Source organism: Musca autumnalis, unplaced genomic scaffold, assembly GCF_047663935.1.
Source record: "Musca autumnalis isolate F117 unplaced genomic scaffold, ASM4766393v1 scaffold_2, whole genome shotgun sequence".
NCBI lineage: Eukaryota > Metazoa > Arthropoda > Insecta > Diptera > Muscidae > Musca > Musca autumnalis.
The window spans coordinates 27,770,670-27,788,705 of NW_027411755.1; the positions used below are offsets into that span (position 1 = coordinate 27,770,670).

The following is an 18,036-nucleotide window of genomic DNA, read 5'->3' on the forward strand; positions in this document are numbered from 1 at the left end:
TATCTTACAATTTTTGAAAAATGTTTTTTCGAAAAATGTGAAAATATCTTTTTTATATTCTTAAATTCTGGAAGAATTATTTCAAATTTTTAAAAAAATATTTTTAAAATTTTTTTTATAGTCTGGATTAATTCAATTGTTGTTTTAATATTTTAAAGTGAAATTAAAAAAATCATTTTTTAAAAATATACGATTATTGAAAAAATATATTTTAAAAAATCCACGATTATTGAAAAATATTTTTTAAAAAAATTTTGATTAGTGAAAAATATTTTTTAAAAAACACACAAACAAGTGAGGAAATGCTATAGTCGGGACCAGGCCTACACCACTACCCTGTGTATAAGCTTTTCACTGGTAAACATTTCTTTTAGGGAATATAATCCGACTACCACCAAACATAATATGCCTCTTTCTCTCTGGGTCCCCCATAAGCAACCAAAATTTCGTGACCATCCGATCAAAATTACGATCTGTAACCTGATTGCAAAAAATGGAAGAATTGGATGCATTACTGACTATTGTGGTATCTCCCTTGTTTGACCACCTTCACAAAATTCCAACCTGTAGCGTGATTACAAAAAAATGGAAAATTTGGATATATTACTGACTTTTGCGATATCTCGGTTGTTTGCCCACTTACGCCAAAATACTTTGCATCAATATAAAGGAGATCTTTTCTTCTTCCATTGGCGGGCTTTCCTTTTGGAATACTCCTACCAGAAGCGGAGATATTCGCATAAGAATAAAACTTTGACTTTTTCTCCACATTAGGTTTTTGCTTATTCCGACTCCTGACTATTATCCAACTACCACCAAACTTAATAGGCTTCCTCCTCTGAGGGGCCCGCATAAACACCCAAAAAATTCGTGACGATCCGATCAAAACTGCGACCTGTAGCGTGATTACAAAAAAACGGCAAATGGGATGCATTACCGACTATTGCGATATCTCTGTTGTTTGACCACCAACGACAACCTACTATACATTGTTGTAAGGGTGATATTTTCTACTTTCCTTGCCAGGTTTTGCGTTTGATATACATACCTCTTAAAGAAACAGATATATTGGCTTTGAAATAAAACGTTGACCTTTTCTCCAAATAAGTTTTTGCTCATTCCGACCCCTAAATATTATCCGACCATCATCAAAATCAATAGGCTTCTTCTTCTATAGGACCTTCATTAACCCCAAAAATTTCGTGACGATCCAATCAAAATTGGGACCTGTAGCGTGATTACAAAAAAATGAAAAAATGGGATGTATTGCCGACTATTGCGATATCTCCGTTATGTGGCCACCTACTTTTCATCACTGTAAAGATGGGATTTTCTACTTTTATAGTCGGACTTTGTTTTTGGAAGATCCCCAACCAAAACTGTGATATTCGTCATTATTATTAAAATCGCAAAAAGGAAAGTTGGGTTCTATTATAAAAAAAATATTTTTCAATAATCGTGGATTTTTAAAAAATATTTTTTTTAAGTCCACGATTATTGTAAAATATTTTTTTTTAAAAAATCCACGATTATTGGAAAAATATTTTAAAAAAATAAAATATTTTTTTAGTAATCGTTGATTTAAAAAATAAAAATTTTTTTAATTAATTTCTCGTTGGAATCGAGCTTAATGATCAATAATCAAGTGAAAAAAGAAAGCCGACGATTCGCCTTCGGTAAAGACTCTTCAGACATATCGGATGTGGAGCGGCTTCGCTGACCTCGAACTTTTTTTCTTGCAAATGCATTTTGTTTTGTTTGTTTTTACAACAACAATGTGCTTTAATGACAAACGCTTAGCGCTGCCTTTGAAAGTAAAGAGTTTGGCTCTGAACGCTAACATGCCTTGACAACACTTTTTTCTGTGTTTTTCAAGGACGTGGGTTCAAACCACAGCCTAGCTCAGCTGATTTTATTTACTTGAAAATTTTGCCTTTTTAGGCGAAGATCATTTGCATTATTAATCATTAAGCTCGATTCCAACGAGAAATTAATTAAAAACAAGTGAGAAAAGGCTATAGTCGGTACGGGGCCGACTATGTGATACCCTACACCACTACCTCTGTCTTTTAACTCGAAAACATTTCTTTTAGGGAGATACGAAAGTTTTCACCTATCTGGCTTTTATACCAAATGACTTAAGGCGAACTGAACCAAAATAATTAATATTTAATTTTATATTTGACTACTATCGACATCACCAACATCAATATGCTTCTATCTCTGTGAGGAAATTTCGTGATGATCCAATCGAAATTCCGACCTGTAGTGTTATTGCAGAAGAAGTGGAAAAAAGTGATGCATTACCGATTATTGCGATATCTCTATTATTTGACCACCTATGCCAACCTACTTTGCATATATTTAAAGATGGGATTTTCTACTTTCTTAGTCAGGCTTAGCTTTTAGAAGGTCCCCAACCACTGGTGTGATATCCGTCATTATTACTAAAGTCGAAAAAATGAAAAGTTGGGTTCTGTTAGCGACTATTGAGATATCTTCGTTGTTTGCTTTGCCTTTGCTTTTTGTATAACACTTATAGACGCTGAGATATTTGCTTTGGAATAAAATGTTGACTTTTTCTGTAAATAAATTTTTTGCTCATTCCGACCTCTAAATATTATCTGACCATCACCAAAATCTATAGGCTTCTTCCTCCGTGAGTCCTCCATTAACCCTCGAAATTTCGTGACGATCCGATCAAAATTGCGACCTGTAGCGTGATTTCCAAAAAAAATGGAAAAATGGGATGTATTACCGACTATTGCGATATCTCCGTTAGTTGGTCACCTACGCCGACCTAGTTTGCACCATTGTAAAGACGGGATCTTCTACTTTCATAGTCAGGCTTTGCTTTTGGAAAGTCCCCAACCAAAGCTGTGACATTCGTTATTATAATTAAAATCGCAAAAATGAAAAGTTGGGTTTTACTTGCGACTATTGTGATATCTTCGTTATTTGAGCACCTACGAGAACCTACTTGATATTTTCTACTTTCATTGTCTGGTTTTGTTTTTGGTATAAGCCTTATAGAAGCTGAGATATTTGCTTTGGAAAAAACGTTGTCGTTTTATACAAATAAGTTTTTTGCCCATTCCGACTCCTAATTATTATCCGACCATCACCAAAATCAATAGGCTTCTTCCCCTCCGGGACCCCATCAACACCCAAAATTTCGTGACGATCCGATCAAAATTGCGACCTGTAGCGTGATTACAAGGTTTAGATGGACAGACGGACGGACGGACGGACACACATAGCCAGATCGACTCAGCTCGTCGAGACATTCATTTTGGTTTATATAAGTATGGGTCTACGACCATTATTTCGATGCGTTACAAACATTTTGGCCAAAACCAACTTATAATACCCTCCCCACATAGTGGTGTAGGGTATAATGAACACGAAAAATGATCTTCGCCTAAAAAATCAAAATTTTCAAATCAAATAAAAAAACAAGTAAAAAGTCGTTAAGTTCGGCCGGGCCGAACTTTTTATATCCTCCACCATAAAATAGTCTTAATTAAAATGGAATAATTAGGGTCCTTTCACAATTTTAGGTGGAACAACTTTAGGCACCTACTGGCACCTACAATGGTTAGGCACCTACTGCCTCCCACTATTGCCTAAATTACACTGTGAACACAAATGTTGGGACAGAGATAATTCCTTTGGGAGATGAAAGCCCTTTGTGTGTGTATATTAAAAACCCCGAAGGACAGATGCGCCGTGATTCGAACTTCCGCGTTATGGCGTGATGAAATTTTTGCAAGAGACCCTGTAAGCCATCATGAATTAGCATTATATCTTTGTTTGTTGTTTTTGTAGAGCACTTAAGCAACAGTGAACAAAGATATAACGCTAATTCCTGATGGCCCACAGGGTCTCTAACAAAAATTTCATCACTCCATAACGCGGAAGTTCGACTCACGGCGGATCTGTCCTACGGGGTTCATAATATACTCACCAAGGCGTTTCTTCCCCAAGAGGAATTTTCCGTGCCCCAGACTTTCACCTCCATTTTGTTGCACAGTGTTATCTGATCTAATATAAAAAAATGTGTTCAGCTAGGTGAAAGGTACCACCTACGGGGCTATATCAAAGAGTCAACCTATCTTTAAATTTTTGGCGGAAAAGTTTTATAGCTGCAGGGAACTTCAAGAGTCAAATTGAGGGTAGTTCCATCAAAACAATGTAGACCCTCAAAAATGGACCCATGTTGACGAATTTTAGTGAAGAAATTTAGTGACCACTGAAAATTCCCGAAAATCGGGAGGTACAGTTATTAGAGTTGCGTCGTTCATGAACGAACCGGCTCAAAGGAACGATTCCGTGAAAAGAACGAACGGATCCGTATCCAGCTCATTCTTATATATCGTTCATTTAGATCCCCGATGGACGAGACATTGCTGCTTACAAAATTAGCAGCATTGGTTTTGCAGTCAAACTCTAAACAAACGCAGCTTAGCGCAAGCAGCACAGATTTCCGCACAAAAAAAACAATGATTCAGAGAGCTACTCTCGCTCAGTAACTCACCTCATTCAGTAGCACATCTCGATCATATCTTTCTTTTGCATCATTCGTTCATCTGGTTCTTTCATATCAAAACCACCACCACTACGTTCAGAAACAAAAACCACCCCCATTAGCACACAATGTGTCATTCGTGAACGAACATTTTCAAAAGAACGATTCGGTGAAAAGAACGACGGAGTCATATGCAGCAGAGAACGAACGACTTCAAAAGTAAATAATACAGTCAAATGTATTGTTGAACGAAAAAGAGCCAACGAACGAAGTAAACGACCCGGATCTTTTTGGTGAACGGAATGAAAAAGATCGATCCGCTCAATGAACGAGATTGCCCAACACTAACAGTTATATGGGGGGATATACCAAAACATGGACCTATATTGACGATTATTTTTGAATAGACAAAATTGTAGCTAAAATTCTCAAAATACCGATCATTACAGCTAGTTCGGTTAAAAATTGCAGCTAAAATTCTCAAAATACCGAAAATCGGGAGATACCGTTATATGGGGGCTATACCAAAACATGGACCTATGTTGACGATGTTTCGTTGGAGCTGTTTTATGACCACTGAGAACTTCAAATGTCAAATTACAGCTATTTCGGTTAAAAACTGTAGCTAAAATTCTCAAAATACCGAAAATTGAGAGGTACTGTTATATGGGGGCTATACCAAAACATGGACCTATGTTGACGATATTTCGTGGAGATGTTTCATGACCACTGAGAACCTCAAATGTCAAAATGCTGATATTTCGGTTACAAATTGTGGCTACAATTCTCAAAATACCGAAAATTGGTATAGGGGCTATACCAAAACATGGACCTATGTTGACGATGTTTCGTGGAGATATTTCATGACCACTGAGAACCTCAAATGGCAAATTACAGCTAGTTCGGTTAAAAATTGTAGCTAAAATTCTCAAAATACCGAAAATCGGGAGGTACCGTTATATGGGGGCTATACCAAAACATGGACCTATGTTGACGATGTTTCGTGGAGATGTTTCATGACCACTGAGAACCTCAAATGTCAAATTGCAGATAGTTCGGTTAAAAATTGTGGCTAAAATTACCAAAATACCGAAAATCGGGAGGTACCGTTATATGGGGACTATACCAAAACATGGACCTATGCCCATATCCTTTGGGATATAAGTTTGTTGATCACTAGGAACCCTAAGTGCCAAATTGAAGTTCGAAGATGAGCTACATCGGTCCACTCCTTCCGGTACCTCCCCCACAAAAGTTCGAAAATGTTCGGAAAGTTTGTGCGCACGATAACTCTTGAAGGGAGTGACCGATTTGGACAATACTTTGTATAGCGTAAACTTTCTATCATAGTAATATGAAGCTTCAATATGGTCTCATAGGTCCACTCCTTCGGGTACCTCCCACACAAAATTTCGGAAAAGTTCAGTTTAGGGCCATCTCTCGAATCGCTTTGATTTTTGTTTTAGCAGCTTGTATTCACTGCCCTCCATACGACAGTACTAGTTTCATCAGGGGCAAGTTTATACTTCCTGAGGAAATAGCATGAAAGTTGCAAAAAAACCCTATGACACCGTGTGAGGTGGTTGGAGCGCAAAATAACTCTTGTACGGATCTGCCGATTCGGTCCAAAATATGTCCTTAGTAATATTTTGTCCAAACATAGTTTAAGTTTGAAGATAAGCCATATCGGTCCACTCCTTCGGGTACCTCCCCCACAAAAGTTCCAAAATGTTCGTACGGTAACTCTTGAAGGGAGTGGCCGAATTGGTCTATACTTTACACATCCTAATATATCTACCAGATATTGATCAGGTTAAAATATGGACTATATTTGTCCACTCCATCCGGTACCTCCCACACAAAATTTCGGATAAGTTCACTTTAAGACCTGATATCGAATCACTTTGATTTTTGTTGAAGCAACTTGCATTCGCTGCCTCAATTACGATGCTAAACGTTTTTTAGGGGCAAGTCCATACTTCTTGAGCAAACAGCCCGAAGAGTGTAAAAACCCCCTATGGCACCATATGTTGTGGCTGGAGATCCACTTCCATAACGGCCAATGTCGATCCATTCCTTTTAGTATATCCTCCGCTTTTGATATTTAATCCTAATCAACATTTTTGTCGGTTCAAACGCCCAAAATTGTTAAAACCCCCTAAATACATACGTATTTTGGGAAAAATTTTTTCAATATACACAGGCTGAGGGTATATCTCTGTTGGCAAAGCCGACTGATACTTTTTTACTTGTTGTTTTTAAAATTTGAAAACAACAAATAAGTTATTAAGCGGGCTTACTTTAAAAATAAAAAATTTTCCAATAATCGTAAATTTTTTTTAAAAATTTTCGATCAATGATCATGGTTTTTCTAAAACTATTGTTTCAATAATCGTGATTTTTTTTTTAAATATATATTTTATAACAAATGTTTTTTTCAGTAATTGTGGATTTTTTAAAATATATTTTTGTTAGTCATCGTAGATTTTTTAAAAATAATAATCCATGATTTCTGTAAATAATATTTTTTCAATAATCGTACATTTTTTTAAAAAAAATATTTTTTTCAATAATCGTGGATTTTTTGTAAAATATTTCTTTAATAATCGTGGATTTTTCAAAATATATTTTTTTTCACTCAGATTGGATTTTCTGAAAAAAATTTCTTTAACAATCCTGGATTTTTCAAAAAACTACTCGTGGATTTATTAAAAAATATTTTTTTCAATCAGCGTGGACTTTTAAAATACTTCTTTAATAATCGTTGATTTTTCAAAACATATTTTTCAAAACTCGTGGATTTTTTAAAAATAATTTTTTTAATAATCGCCGATTTTTTAGAGGTATTGGTTTGGGTTACGTAAGAATCTATGTTTTACCTTTCTCCATTATTCCCATTGCTCAATTTGGCATATGTTGTGTCTTGATGTTGCCAAAATTTGTCCAAAATGTGGGAGGATTTTTTCTGCAAAACAAAAGGAGAACAGGAAATGAGTCGAATGTCATGAAAATAAATAGCTTTCCTTGACTTACCTTCCGTTTAAAATTCCATATGCGAAATATAAAATTATCTCGCTTATAAGAGCCACTTACATTGGAGATTAAATCGAAATCTTGGTCATCTGTTGAATGGCGCCTAAAAGTATACAACAAGAAACAGAAAAAAAAGAATAAATGAATGGTAATAATAAACTGCCATTCTTCACACAAAGCCACTGGCAATGAGCGGCGAAGCATTCATTGAATGGAGAAGCAAATTAATTTCAATACAAAATTGTTTAGGCCATATATCACAGAACCCTGATCCCCAAACACCCTTGTCCCCCCTCCTATGCCTTAAGCACAACAAACTCGAGACACAATTTGCCACTTGAAGAAGAGAAATGCATGCAAAACAACAAGAAGCATATAGCAGCTAACTAACAACAGTTACAATTTCTATGAATGAATGGCTTGTACTCACACCAACACACACTGAGAGGGGCTAAACAAAAAACAGTGGAGAAACATACTTTTAGGCTATTGACCTCTGGGTTTAAGGGCTTTTTTATTTTCTTCCATTTTTTTAGTTATGTGTGTCTGAAAAAAAATGTTACTAATACTGGTTGAGTGGTTCGTTGATATGGTTTAAGTACCCATACCAAAACCCCCCAATCCCTTCCAATCCGCATATCTGTGAGAAGCGGGGTTTTTTTGTAGGTTTATAAATTTATAACACCTCTTGCCTTTGTCGCTGGTATGTGTATAACGAACGTAATTCATAGCAATAGCAGCAACTTGCATGCTTCAAAGTATTTATCTGCCAAGGTATATTTTTTTGCAACAACTTGCAGTTTTTGTATGCTTCCATGCCATACTTGTCGTTAGATGTTTTTTTCGCTTAGCAGTTCTTCTTGTTGTTCAACATTACCGGCAATTGTTGGCACAATCGACAAAGTACAAGCACTACTACAACAGAGTCAACAACCACACTACAGAGGTCTTCTGTCTGTATAATTTGCTATTTTGTTTGTTGGGTTTTTGTGTAGACGCTTTGTATTCTTTTTTATTCTTCTCGTGACATACATTGTGTCAAGTATTAATGTTGTGATGTCAATGGAGGGAGACGATGAATGGTTTTCAAATAATTTATAACATTTATTTTTAGAAGTAAAAAATCGAACACAAAAAAAAAAATCAGTCTATAGAAGCCTCCTACGGAGGTCTTCTATTCTATAAAAGCCTCCTGCGGAGGCGTTCTATTCTATAGAAGCCCCCTACGGAGGTCTTCTATTCTATAGAAACCTCCTACGGAGGTCTTCTATTCTATAGAAGCCTCCTACGGAGGTCTTCTATTCTATAGAAACCTCCTACGGAGGTCTTCTATACTATAGAAACCTCCTACGGAGGTCTTCTATTCTATAGGAGCCTCCTACGGAGGTCTTCTATTCTAAAGGAGCCTCCTACGGAGGTCTTCTATTCTATAGGAGCCTCCTACGGAGGTCTTCTATTCTATAGAAGCCTCCTACGGAGGTCTTCTATTCTATAGAAACCTCCTACGGAGGCGTTCAATTCTATAGAAACCTCCTACGGAGGTCTTCTATTCTATAGAAGCCTCCTACGGAGGTGTTCTATTCTATAAAAGCCTCCTGCGGAGGCGTTCTATTCTATAGAGGCCTCCAATGGCGGTGTTCTATTCTATAGAAGCCTCCTACGGATGTCTTCTATTCTATAGAAGCCCCCTACGGAAGTCTTCTATTCTATAGAAACCTCCTATGGAGGTCTTCTATTCTATAGAAACCTCCTACGGAGGTCTTCTATACTATAGAAACCTCCTACGGAGGTCTTCTATACTATAGAAACCTCCTACGGAGGTCTTCTATTCTATAGGAGCCTCCTACGGAGGTCTTCTATTCTAAAGGAGCCTCCTACGGAGGTCTTCTATTCTATAGGAGCCTCCTACGGAGGTCTTCTATTCTATAGAAGCCTCCTACGGAGGTGTTCTATTCTATAAAAGCCTCCTGCGGAGGCGTTCTATTCTATAGAGGCCTCCAATGGCGGTGTTCTATTCTATAGAAGCCTCCTACGGATGTCTTCTATTCTATAGAAGCCCCCTACGGAAGTCTTCTATTCTATAGAAACCTCCTATGGAGGTCTTCTATTCTATAGAAACCTCCTACGGAGGTCTTCTATTCTATAGAAACCTCCTACGGAGGTCTTCTATACTATAGAAACCTCCTACGGAGGTCTTCTATTCTATAGGAGCCTCCTACGGAGGTCTTCTATTCTAAAGGAGCCTCCTACGGAGGTCTTCTATTCTATAGAAGCCTCCTACGGAGGTGTTCTATTCTATAAAAGCCTCCTGCGGAGGCGTTCTATTCTATAGAGGCCTCCAATGGCGGTGTTCTATTCTATAGAAGCCTCCTACGGATGTCTTCTATTCTATAGAAGCCCCCTACGGAAGTCTTCTATTCTATAGAAACCTCCTATGGAGGTCTTCTATTCTATAGAAACCTCCTACGGAGGTCTTCTATACTATAGAAACCTCCTACGGAGGTGTTCTATTCTATAGAAACCTCCTACGGAGGTGTTCTATTCTATAGAAACCTCCTACGGAGGTGTTCTATTCTATAGAAACCTCCTACGGAGGTGTTCTATTCTATAGAAACCTCCTACGGAGGTGTTCTATTCTATAGAAACCTCCTACGGAGGTGTTCTATTCCATATAAACCTCCTACCGAGGTGTCCTATTCCATATAAACCTCCTACGGAGGTCTTCTATTCTATAGAAACCTCCTACGGAGGTCTTCTATTCTATAGAAGCCTCCTACTGAGGTCTTCTATTCTATAGAAGCCTCCTACTGAGGTCTTCTATATTATAGAAGCCTGCTAGAAACTTACTACGGAGGGTTTCTATCCTATGGAAGCGTCCTGCGGAGGTGTTCTGCTTTAAAGAAGCCTTCTTAAGTCGCTTTTCACTTTTCTCGTGAGACCCCTCTCGGGTGATACTTGTTGCTACTGATTGCAGATTTACCCTGTATGATGAATTTTTTTCTTCGGTAGCAACGGTGAAGGTTTGTGGTATCCCATTGTGGAGGTCTTCTATACTATAGAAGCCTTCTATAGAATAGAAGACCTCCGTAGGAGGCTTCTATAGAATAGAAGACCTCTGTATGAGGCTTCTATAGAATAGAAGACCTCCGTATGAGGCTTCTATAGAATAGAAGACCTCCGTATGAGGCTTCTATAGAATAGAAGACCTCCGTATGGGGCTTCTATAGAATAGAAGACCTCCGTAGGAGGCTTCTATAGAATAGAAGACCTCCGTAGGAGGCTTCTATAGTATAGAAGACCTCCGTAGGAGGCTTCTATAGAATAGAAGTTCTCCGCAGGAGGCTTCTATAGTATAGAAGACTTCCGTAGGAGGCTTCTATAGAATAGAAGTTCTCCGCAGGAGGCTTCTATAGAATAGAAGACCTCCGTAGGAGGCTTCTACTGAATAGAAAACCTCCGTCGGATGCTTCTACTGAATAGAAAACCTCCGTAGGAGGCTTCTATAGAATAAAAGACCTCCGTAGGAGGCTTGTATAGAATAGAAGACCTCCGTAGGAGGCTTCTATAGAATAGAAGACCTCCGTAGCTTCTATAGAATAGAAGACCTCCGTAGGAGGCTTCTATAGAATAGAAGACCTCCGTAGGAGGCTTCTATAGAATAGAAGACTATAGAATAGGAGACCTCCGTAGAAGGCTTCTATAGAATAGAAGACCTCCGTATGAGGCTTCTATAGAATAGAAGACCTCCGTAGGAGGCTTCTATAGAATAGAAGACCTCCGTATGAGGCTTCTATAGAATAGAAGACCTCCGTATGAGGCTTCTATAGAATAGAAGACCTCCGTATGAGGCTTCTGTAGAATAGAAGACCTCCGTATGAGGCTTCTATAGAATAGAAGACCTCCGTATGAGGCTTATATAGAATAGAAGACCTCCGTAGGAGGCTCCTATAGAATAAAAGACCTCCGTAGGAGGCTTCTACTGAATAGAAAACCTCCGTAGGAGGCTTCTACTGAATAGAAAACCTCCGTCGGATGCTTCTACTGAATAGAAAACCTCCGTAGGAGGCTTCTATAGAATAAAAGACCTCCGTAGGAGGCTTGTATAGAATAGAAGACCTCCGTAGGAGGCTTCTATAGAATAGAAGACCTCCGTAGGCTTCTATAGAATAGAAGACCTCCGTAGGCTTCTATAGAATAGAAGACCTCCGTAGGAGGCTTCTATAGAATAGAAGACCTCCACAGTAGGATACCACAAACCTTCACCGTTGCTACCGAAGAAAAAATGCATCTACAGGGTAAATCTGCAATCAGTAGCAACATGTATCGCCCGAGAGAGGTCTCACGAGAAAAGTGAAAAGGAGTATCCACAGAAAAAACGACTTACGAAGGCTTCAGCTTTGTTCCTTTACTTTTTAATGGTAAAAGTGGTAAAAGAGAAAACTGTCAAAATTGCTCTCTCATGACCACTTTTATGAAAAGAAAAAATGGTAGATCTGGTAGCAATGTCAAAAAGAAACATAAAAATTCAATTTTTTCTTTAATTTTAATTTTGTTTTTCTTTCATTTTTCGTTCATTTTTTCTTCATTGTGAAATAATCGTGAAACAAATGTCGAAAAATCAGTTCTACCATTTTTTACCTGCAGAAATTTGTCTGGTAGCCTGTGGCAGAAGAGAAAGGCATATGTGATCTCTCTGCTCTCTCACGCTCTTAAAAATTGCTGCCAGTTTTACCACTTTTTGGTGTTAAGGAACGCTTTGCAGGTTAAAAATGGTAACAAATGGTAACCTCGGGTAAGTAAAGGAACACAGCTTTCTTTAAGCAGAATACCTCCGCAGGACGCTTCCATAGAATAGAAACCCTCCATATTAGGCTTCTATAGAATAGAAGACCTTTTTGAAAAATCCACGTTCATGGACATTTTTTTTTTGAAAAATCCAAGTTAATGGATATTTTTTTCTTTTTGGAAAAATCCACGTTTATGTCAAATATGTTTTTGAAAAATCGCTGTTTGTACAAATATTTTTAAAAAATCCACGTTTATGGAATTTTTTTTTTCGAAAAATCCACTTTTGTTGAAAAATGTTTTTAAAAAATCACTATTATGGAAAATTTTTCTTGAAAAATCCACCTTTATTGAAAAAAATCCACGTTTATGGGAAAAATATTTCTGAAAAATCAACGTTTATGAAAAAAAAAATATTTTTGAAAAATCCACGTTTTTGGAAAAAAATGTTTAAAAATGCATGTTTATGGAAAAAGTATTTTTGAACAATCCACGTTTATGGAAAAAATATTTTAGAAAAATCCATGTTTATGGAAAAAATATTTTTGAAAAATCATCGTTGATGGAAAAAATATATTTAAAAAAATCCAAGTTTATGGAAAAAGTATTTTTGAAAAATTCATGTTTATGGGAAAAATATTTTTGAAAAATCCACGTTTATGGAAAAATATTTTTCCAAAATCCATCAGTTATTATTTATTAATATCAATCAGACCCTGCAGTGTCTAAGCACAACAATTAATGAGTTGAAAATAATGTTTCTTAACGAAAACGAAACAAAAAAGCTCAAGCAGAATTTCGTCGAAACTCAATTACATTCACCGACATGTTCTTGACTTTGGTTGTTGTATTTTCAAGTATTTGGAATTATTGTAATGATTTCAATTTTAAATACATTTCGAAGCAAACACTTGACATTTCCAAAAAAAAAAACAGAAAAATATAGCTAGAATTTCTATAGAATTTCTTAGGATATTTTAGGGCTTAAATTTGGCAAAAGAAAATAAATATTTTTGGTGAATTTATTGAAAAAAGGCAAAAATGTATTAAAGAGTTATTTGAGACCTTAGGCATGGATTTATTTAAGAATTATTTATTTGAGGTTCTCAAAGGCCTGAATTTTTTAAGAATTAGTTATTTGAGCTTCTCAAAAGGCCTCTAGGCGTGGATTTATTAAACGAATTATTTATTTGAGCTTCTCAAAAGGCCTCAATTTTTGAAAAATTTATGCTTATGGAAAAAATATTTTTGAAAAATCCACGTTTATGGAAAAAAATTCACGTTTAAGAAAAATGTTTTTGAAAAATCGGCGTTTGTAAATCGTCGGTTGTAAATATATTTGTTGAAAAATATTTTTAAAGAATCACGATTATGGAAAATTTTTCTTGAAAAATCCACCTTAATTGAAAAAATATTTTTGAAAAATCCGCGTTTGTTAAAAAATATTTTTAAAAAAAGTCCAAATTTTTTGAAAAATCCGCGTTTATGGAAAAAAATATTTTTGAAAAATTCACGTGTAGGGAAAAATCCCCGTTTATCGAAAAAATATTTTTGAAAAATACACGTTGATGGATAAAATATTTTTGAAAAATCCACGTTAAGGAAAATATATTTTTGAAAAATCCACGTTTGTGGAAAAAACTATTTTTGAAAAATCCATGTTTGTGGAAAAAACTATTTTTGAAAAATCCACGTTTGTGGAAAAAAATATTTTTGAAAAATCCACGTTTATGGAACTAATATTTTAGAAAAATCCACATATATTGAAAAAATATTTTTGAAAAATCTACGTTTATGGAAAAAATATTTTTAAAAAATCCATATTTATTTGAGCTTCTCAAAGGAAAAATCCGCGTTTATGGAAAAAAATATTTTTGAAAAATTCACGTGTAGGGAAAAAATCCCCGTTTATCGAAAAAATATTTTTGAAAAATACACGTTGATGGAAAAAATATTTTTGAAAAATCCACGTTTATGGAAAATATATTTTTGAAAAATCCACGTTTGTGGAAAAAACTATTTTTGAAAAATCCACGTTTGTGGAAAAAACTATTTTTGAAAAATCCACGTTTGTGGAAAAAAATTTTTTTGAAAAATCCACGTTTATGGAACTACTATTTTAGAAAAATCCACATATATGGAAAAAATATTTTTGAAAAATCTACGTTTATGGAAAAAATATTTTTAAAAAAATCCACATTTATGGAAAATATATTTTAAAAAAATTCGCAATTATGGAAAAAATATTTTTTGAAAAATCCACGTTTATGGAAAAAATATTTGTGAAAAATCCACGTTTATGGAAAAAATACTTTTAAAAAATCCACGTTTATGGAAAAAAAATTTGGAAAAATCAGCATTTATGGAAAAAATATGTTTAAAAAAATCCGCAATTATAGAAAAAATATTTTGGAAAAATCCAGGTTTATTTCAAAATATTTTTGAAAATTCAATGTTTTATTGAAAAAATATTTTTTTTGAAAAATCTTGATAGAGTCCTCATAAATTGTTTAAAAATACCCTTTTTGAATCTTCCGGTAATTATATTTTTTATTCCACAATGTCAAGTGTGCATTTCAAATATAATGCATTATAGTAATTGAAAATACTTGAAAAAAGGTCAAGAACTTGAAGGTGCATGTGATAGATTTTTGACGACATTATTTTTAAGTTTATTTGTTTCATTTTCGTAATGATACATATTTTTAAGCTCATTAATTTTTTTTTGCGTAGACACTGCGGCTTGTGATTAATATTAAGTAATGGGAACTGGTGACGTATGAGAGATGTCGTTAGTTATACGTTCCGATCAACAAGTTTACAATTTGTTAGTAATGAGAAATTGTTAGGCGAATTAATTCCTCATAGACGAAACCCAGAGGATGGGTCTTGTGTAGACGTTTTCAATCTAGAATTATTCCTTACAAATTTCTTTTTATGAAAAGTTTAAATTAATTATATGATCTAAGCTACATGAAAATGTAATTTAGTTCTGTGTTACTAAAGTTTATCTTAAGCTAATTCCATGAGTTACTAATCGAAATTCCCCACATACTAATTAGCTTCTTTTTTTATTCAACAACAGAGAAGAAGAAAAAGTTTGATTTCATTACAATACATTATTCATAAGTAAGAACAAAAAAGTGTGTTGCATACTTTAGGTATCTAATCTCAACACTATTATATTGCATATTATACAGGAAGTTTTAATTGCCAACAACGTTCAAGCTAGCTGTCAGCGTCTACTTCCTTGTCTTGGCTGGGGATTATTTTTACTTGCTTGCATTTTTTGCAGTTTCACCAGTAGTTTTATCACCTGCTATTCGCCTTTCGGTGAAGTAAAGTTTTAGCTATTATTTACACATTGCTTTGAACTACAAAAACAAGGAGAAGAAGAATCTTACCTTAGAAAAGTAACTGGAGAACAAATACCCAACAACTTGGCTCATTAATTTACCACTTTAATCCTTAAAGTTTACCTTAAGTTTTTTCCCCTGCTAAGCAGCCATTGTTTGGCGTACAAAGCATATGCTTGGCTTGAACAAAAACTACAACAGCACCCTACAACATTACCCAGACGCCTTGCAGGAAGCTAATGGTGATGACAATGATGAGGTTGACGCCAGGAAAAACAGCTTGCTTATAATGTGTTTGTTTGTTTTTTGCTTTACCTTACAAATTGGGTCAAACCAAACTTGAACCATAAATGCGGCGATATTCTAAAGAACCCGAAAACAAAACAAAGCAAACCATTGACTTCAAAAATCCTTTAAACTCTCCTCGAACACTTGGGCCAACACCCACAGCCTGGGAATGAGCAGTTTGCTCATTACTTTGCTAGCCATAAATAGAATTAGCGTTACGACACAAGTGTGGGTGGATGGGGCTGGTGGTGCTGCTTCGACTTCGAGCAGCTTCGAAAGTGCATTCGATTTTTGAGCTGGTATTTGCCATGTTACTCAACAACATTAAACTGATTTGGCTTTTAGCCTAATTGCATACCAAACCTAATTTCCGCTATTTCTTTAACAGAGCCAGCTCTTGAATAACGCAATGTGAAATGTGATTTAAGCAATACCTGCAGCAGTACTCGCCAATAAAGTAAGCGAGGTTGATGGAAATTGATATTACACACAAATCAAGGCATACATTTAGGCTAAGCAAATATAAATTACAAAATATGGGCATACTTTTAGGGTGGGTTTAGTATTTCAAGTGTCTTTTTAAACAAAAGAAAAAAATTTGTTGTTATGTGGCCAGAGAGGAACAAATTTTTCCGTCTTCTTAGTGACTTAAGAGAAGGAAAAGTCATCTACTTGTGGCCTCAGAAAAGTCCAAAATCCAAATTTTATATTCAAGGAGGAAAGGCATGGGCATCCACAGACATGTTACTGTCTGTTAATATTTCGCAGAATAATTTTCATTATTAAAAAAATATTAAAAATGTTGACCTTTTTGACAGATGCACGTATAACTAACGACAACAATCATACGCCAACAGTTACCATTAATAAATATTAATCATACGCCGCAGTGTCTAAGCACAACAATTAATGAGTTTAAAAATATGTTTCATAACGAAAACGAAACAAGAAAACTCAAGCAAAATTTCTTCGAAACTCAGTTACATTCACCGCCATGTTCTTGACCTTGGTTGTTGGATTTTCAAGTATTTCGGATTATTGTAATAATTTCAATTTTAAATACATTTTGAAGTACACACTTGACATTTCCAAAGAAAACACAGAAAAATATAGGTAGACTTGCATTATAATTTCTAAGAATTTCTCAAGATATTTTAGAGCTTAAATTTGGCAAAAGAAAAAAATATATTTTTGGTGAATTTATTGAAAAAGGCAACATTTATTAAAGAATAATTTGAGACCCTTGGCGTGGATTTATTAAACCAAATATTTATTTGAGCTTCTCAAAAGGCCTCTAGGCGTGGATTTATTAAACCAAATATTTATTTGAGCTTCTCAAAAGGCCTCTAGGCATGGATTTATTAAACCAAATATTTATTTGAGCTTCTCAAAAGGCCTCTAGGCGTGGATTTATTAAACCAAATATTTATTTGAGCTTCTCAAAAGGCCTCTAGGCGTGGATTTATTAAACCAAATATTTATTTGGGCTTCTCAAAAGGCCTCTAGGCGTGGATTTATTAAACCAAATATTTATTTGAGCTTCTCAAAATGCCTCTAGGCCGGGATTTATTAAACCAAATATTTATTTGAGCTTCTCAAAATGCCTCTAGGCCTAGATTTATTAAACCAAATATTTATTTGAGCTTCTCAACAGGTCTCTAGGCGTGGATTTATTAAACCAAATATTTATTTGAGCTTCTCAAAAGGCCTCTAGGCGTGGATTTATTAAACCAAATATTTATTTGAGCCTTTCAAAAGGCCTCTAGGCGTGGATTTATTAAACCAAATATTTATTTGAGCCTTTCAAAAGGCCTCTAGGCGTGGATTTATTAAACCAAATATTTATTTGAGCCTTTCAAAAGGCCTCTAGGCGTGGATTTATTAAACCAAATATTTATTTGAGCCTTTCAAAAGGCCTCTAGGCGTGGATTTATTAAACCAAATATTTATTTGAGCCTTTCAAAAGGCCTCTAGGCGTGGATTTATTAAACCAAATATTTATTTGAGCCTTTCAAAAGGCCTCTAGGCGTGGATTTATTAAACCAA

General features: G+C 35.2%; 1 protein-coding gene across 1 annotated transcript in view; it reads right to left on the reverse strand.

The window, feature by feature from the left end:
• Positions 1-18,036, reverse strand: part of LOC141393831 (uncharacterized) — a 60,232-nt gene that overhangs the window by 7,439 nt on the left and 34,757 nt on the right. The window contains exons 2-3 of the mRNA XM_073967376.1: positions 7,562-7,664; positions 7,408-7,493 (exon numbers count right to left, since the gene is read on the reverse strand). Coding sequence (XP_073823477.1) covers positions 7,408-7,493; positions 7,562-7,664 — 189 coding nt within the window. The remainder of the gene's footprint in view (positions 1-7,407; positions 7,494-7,561; positions 7,665-18,036) is intronic.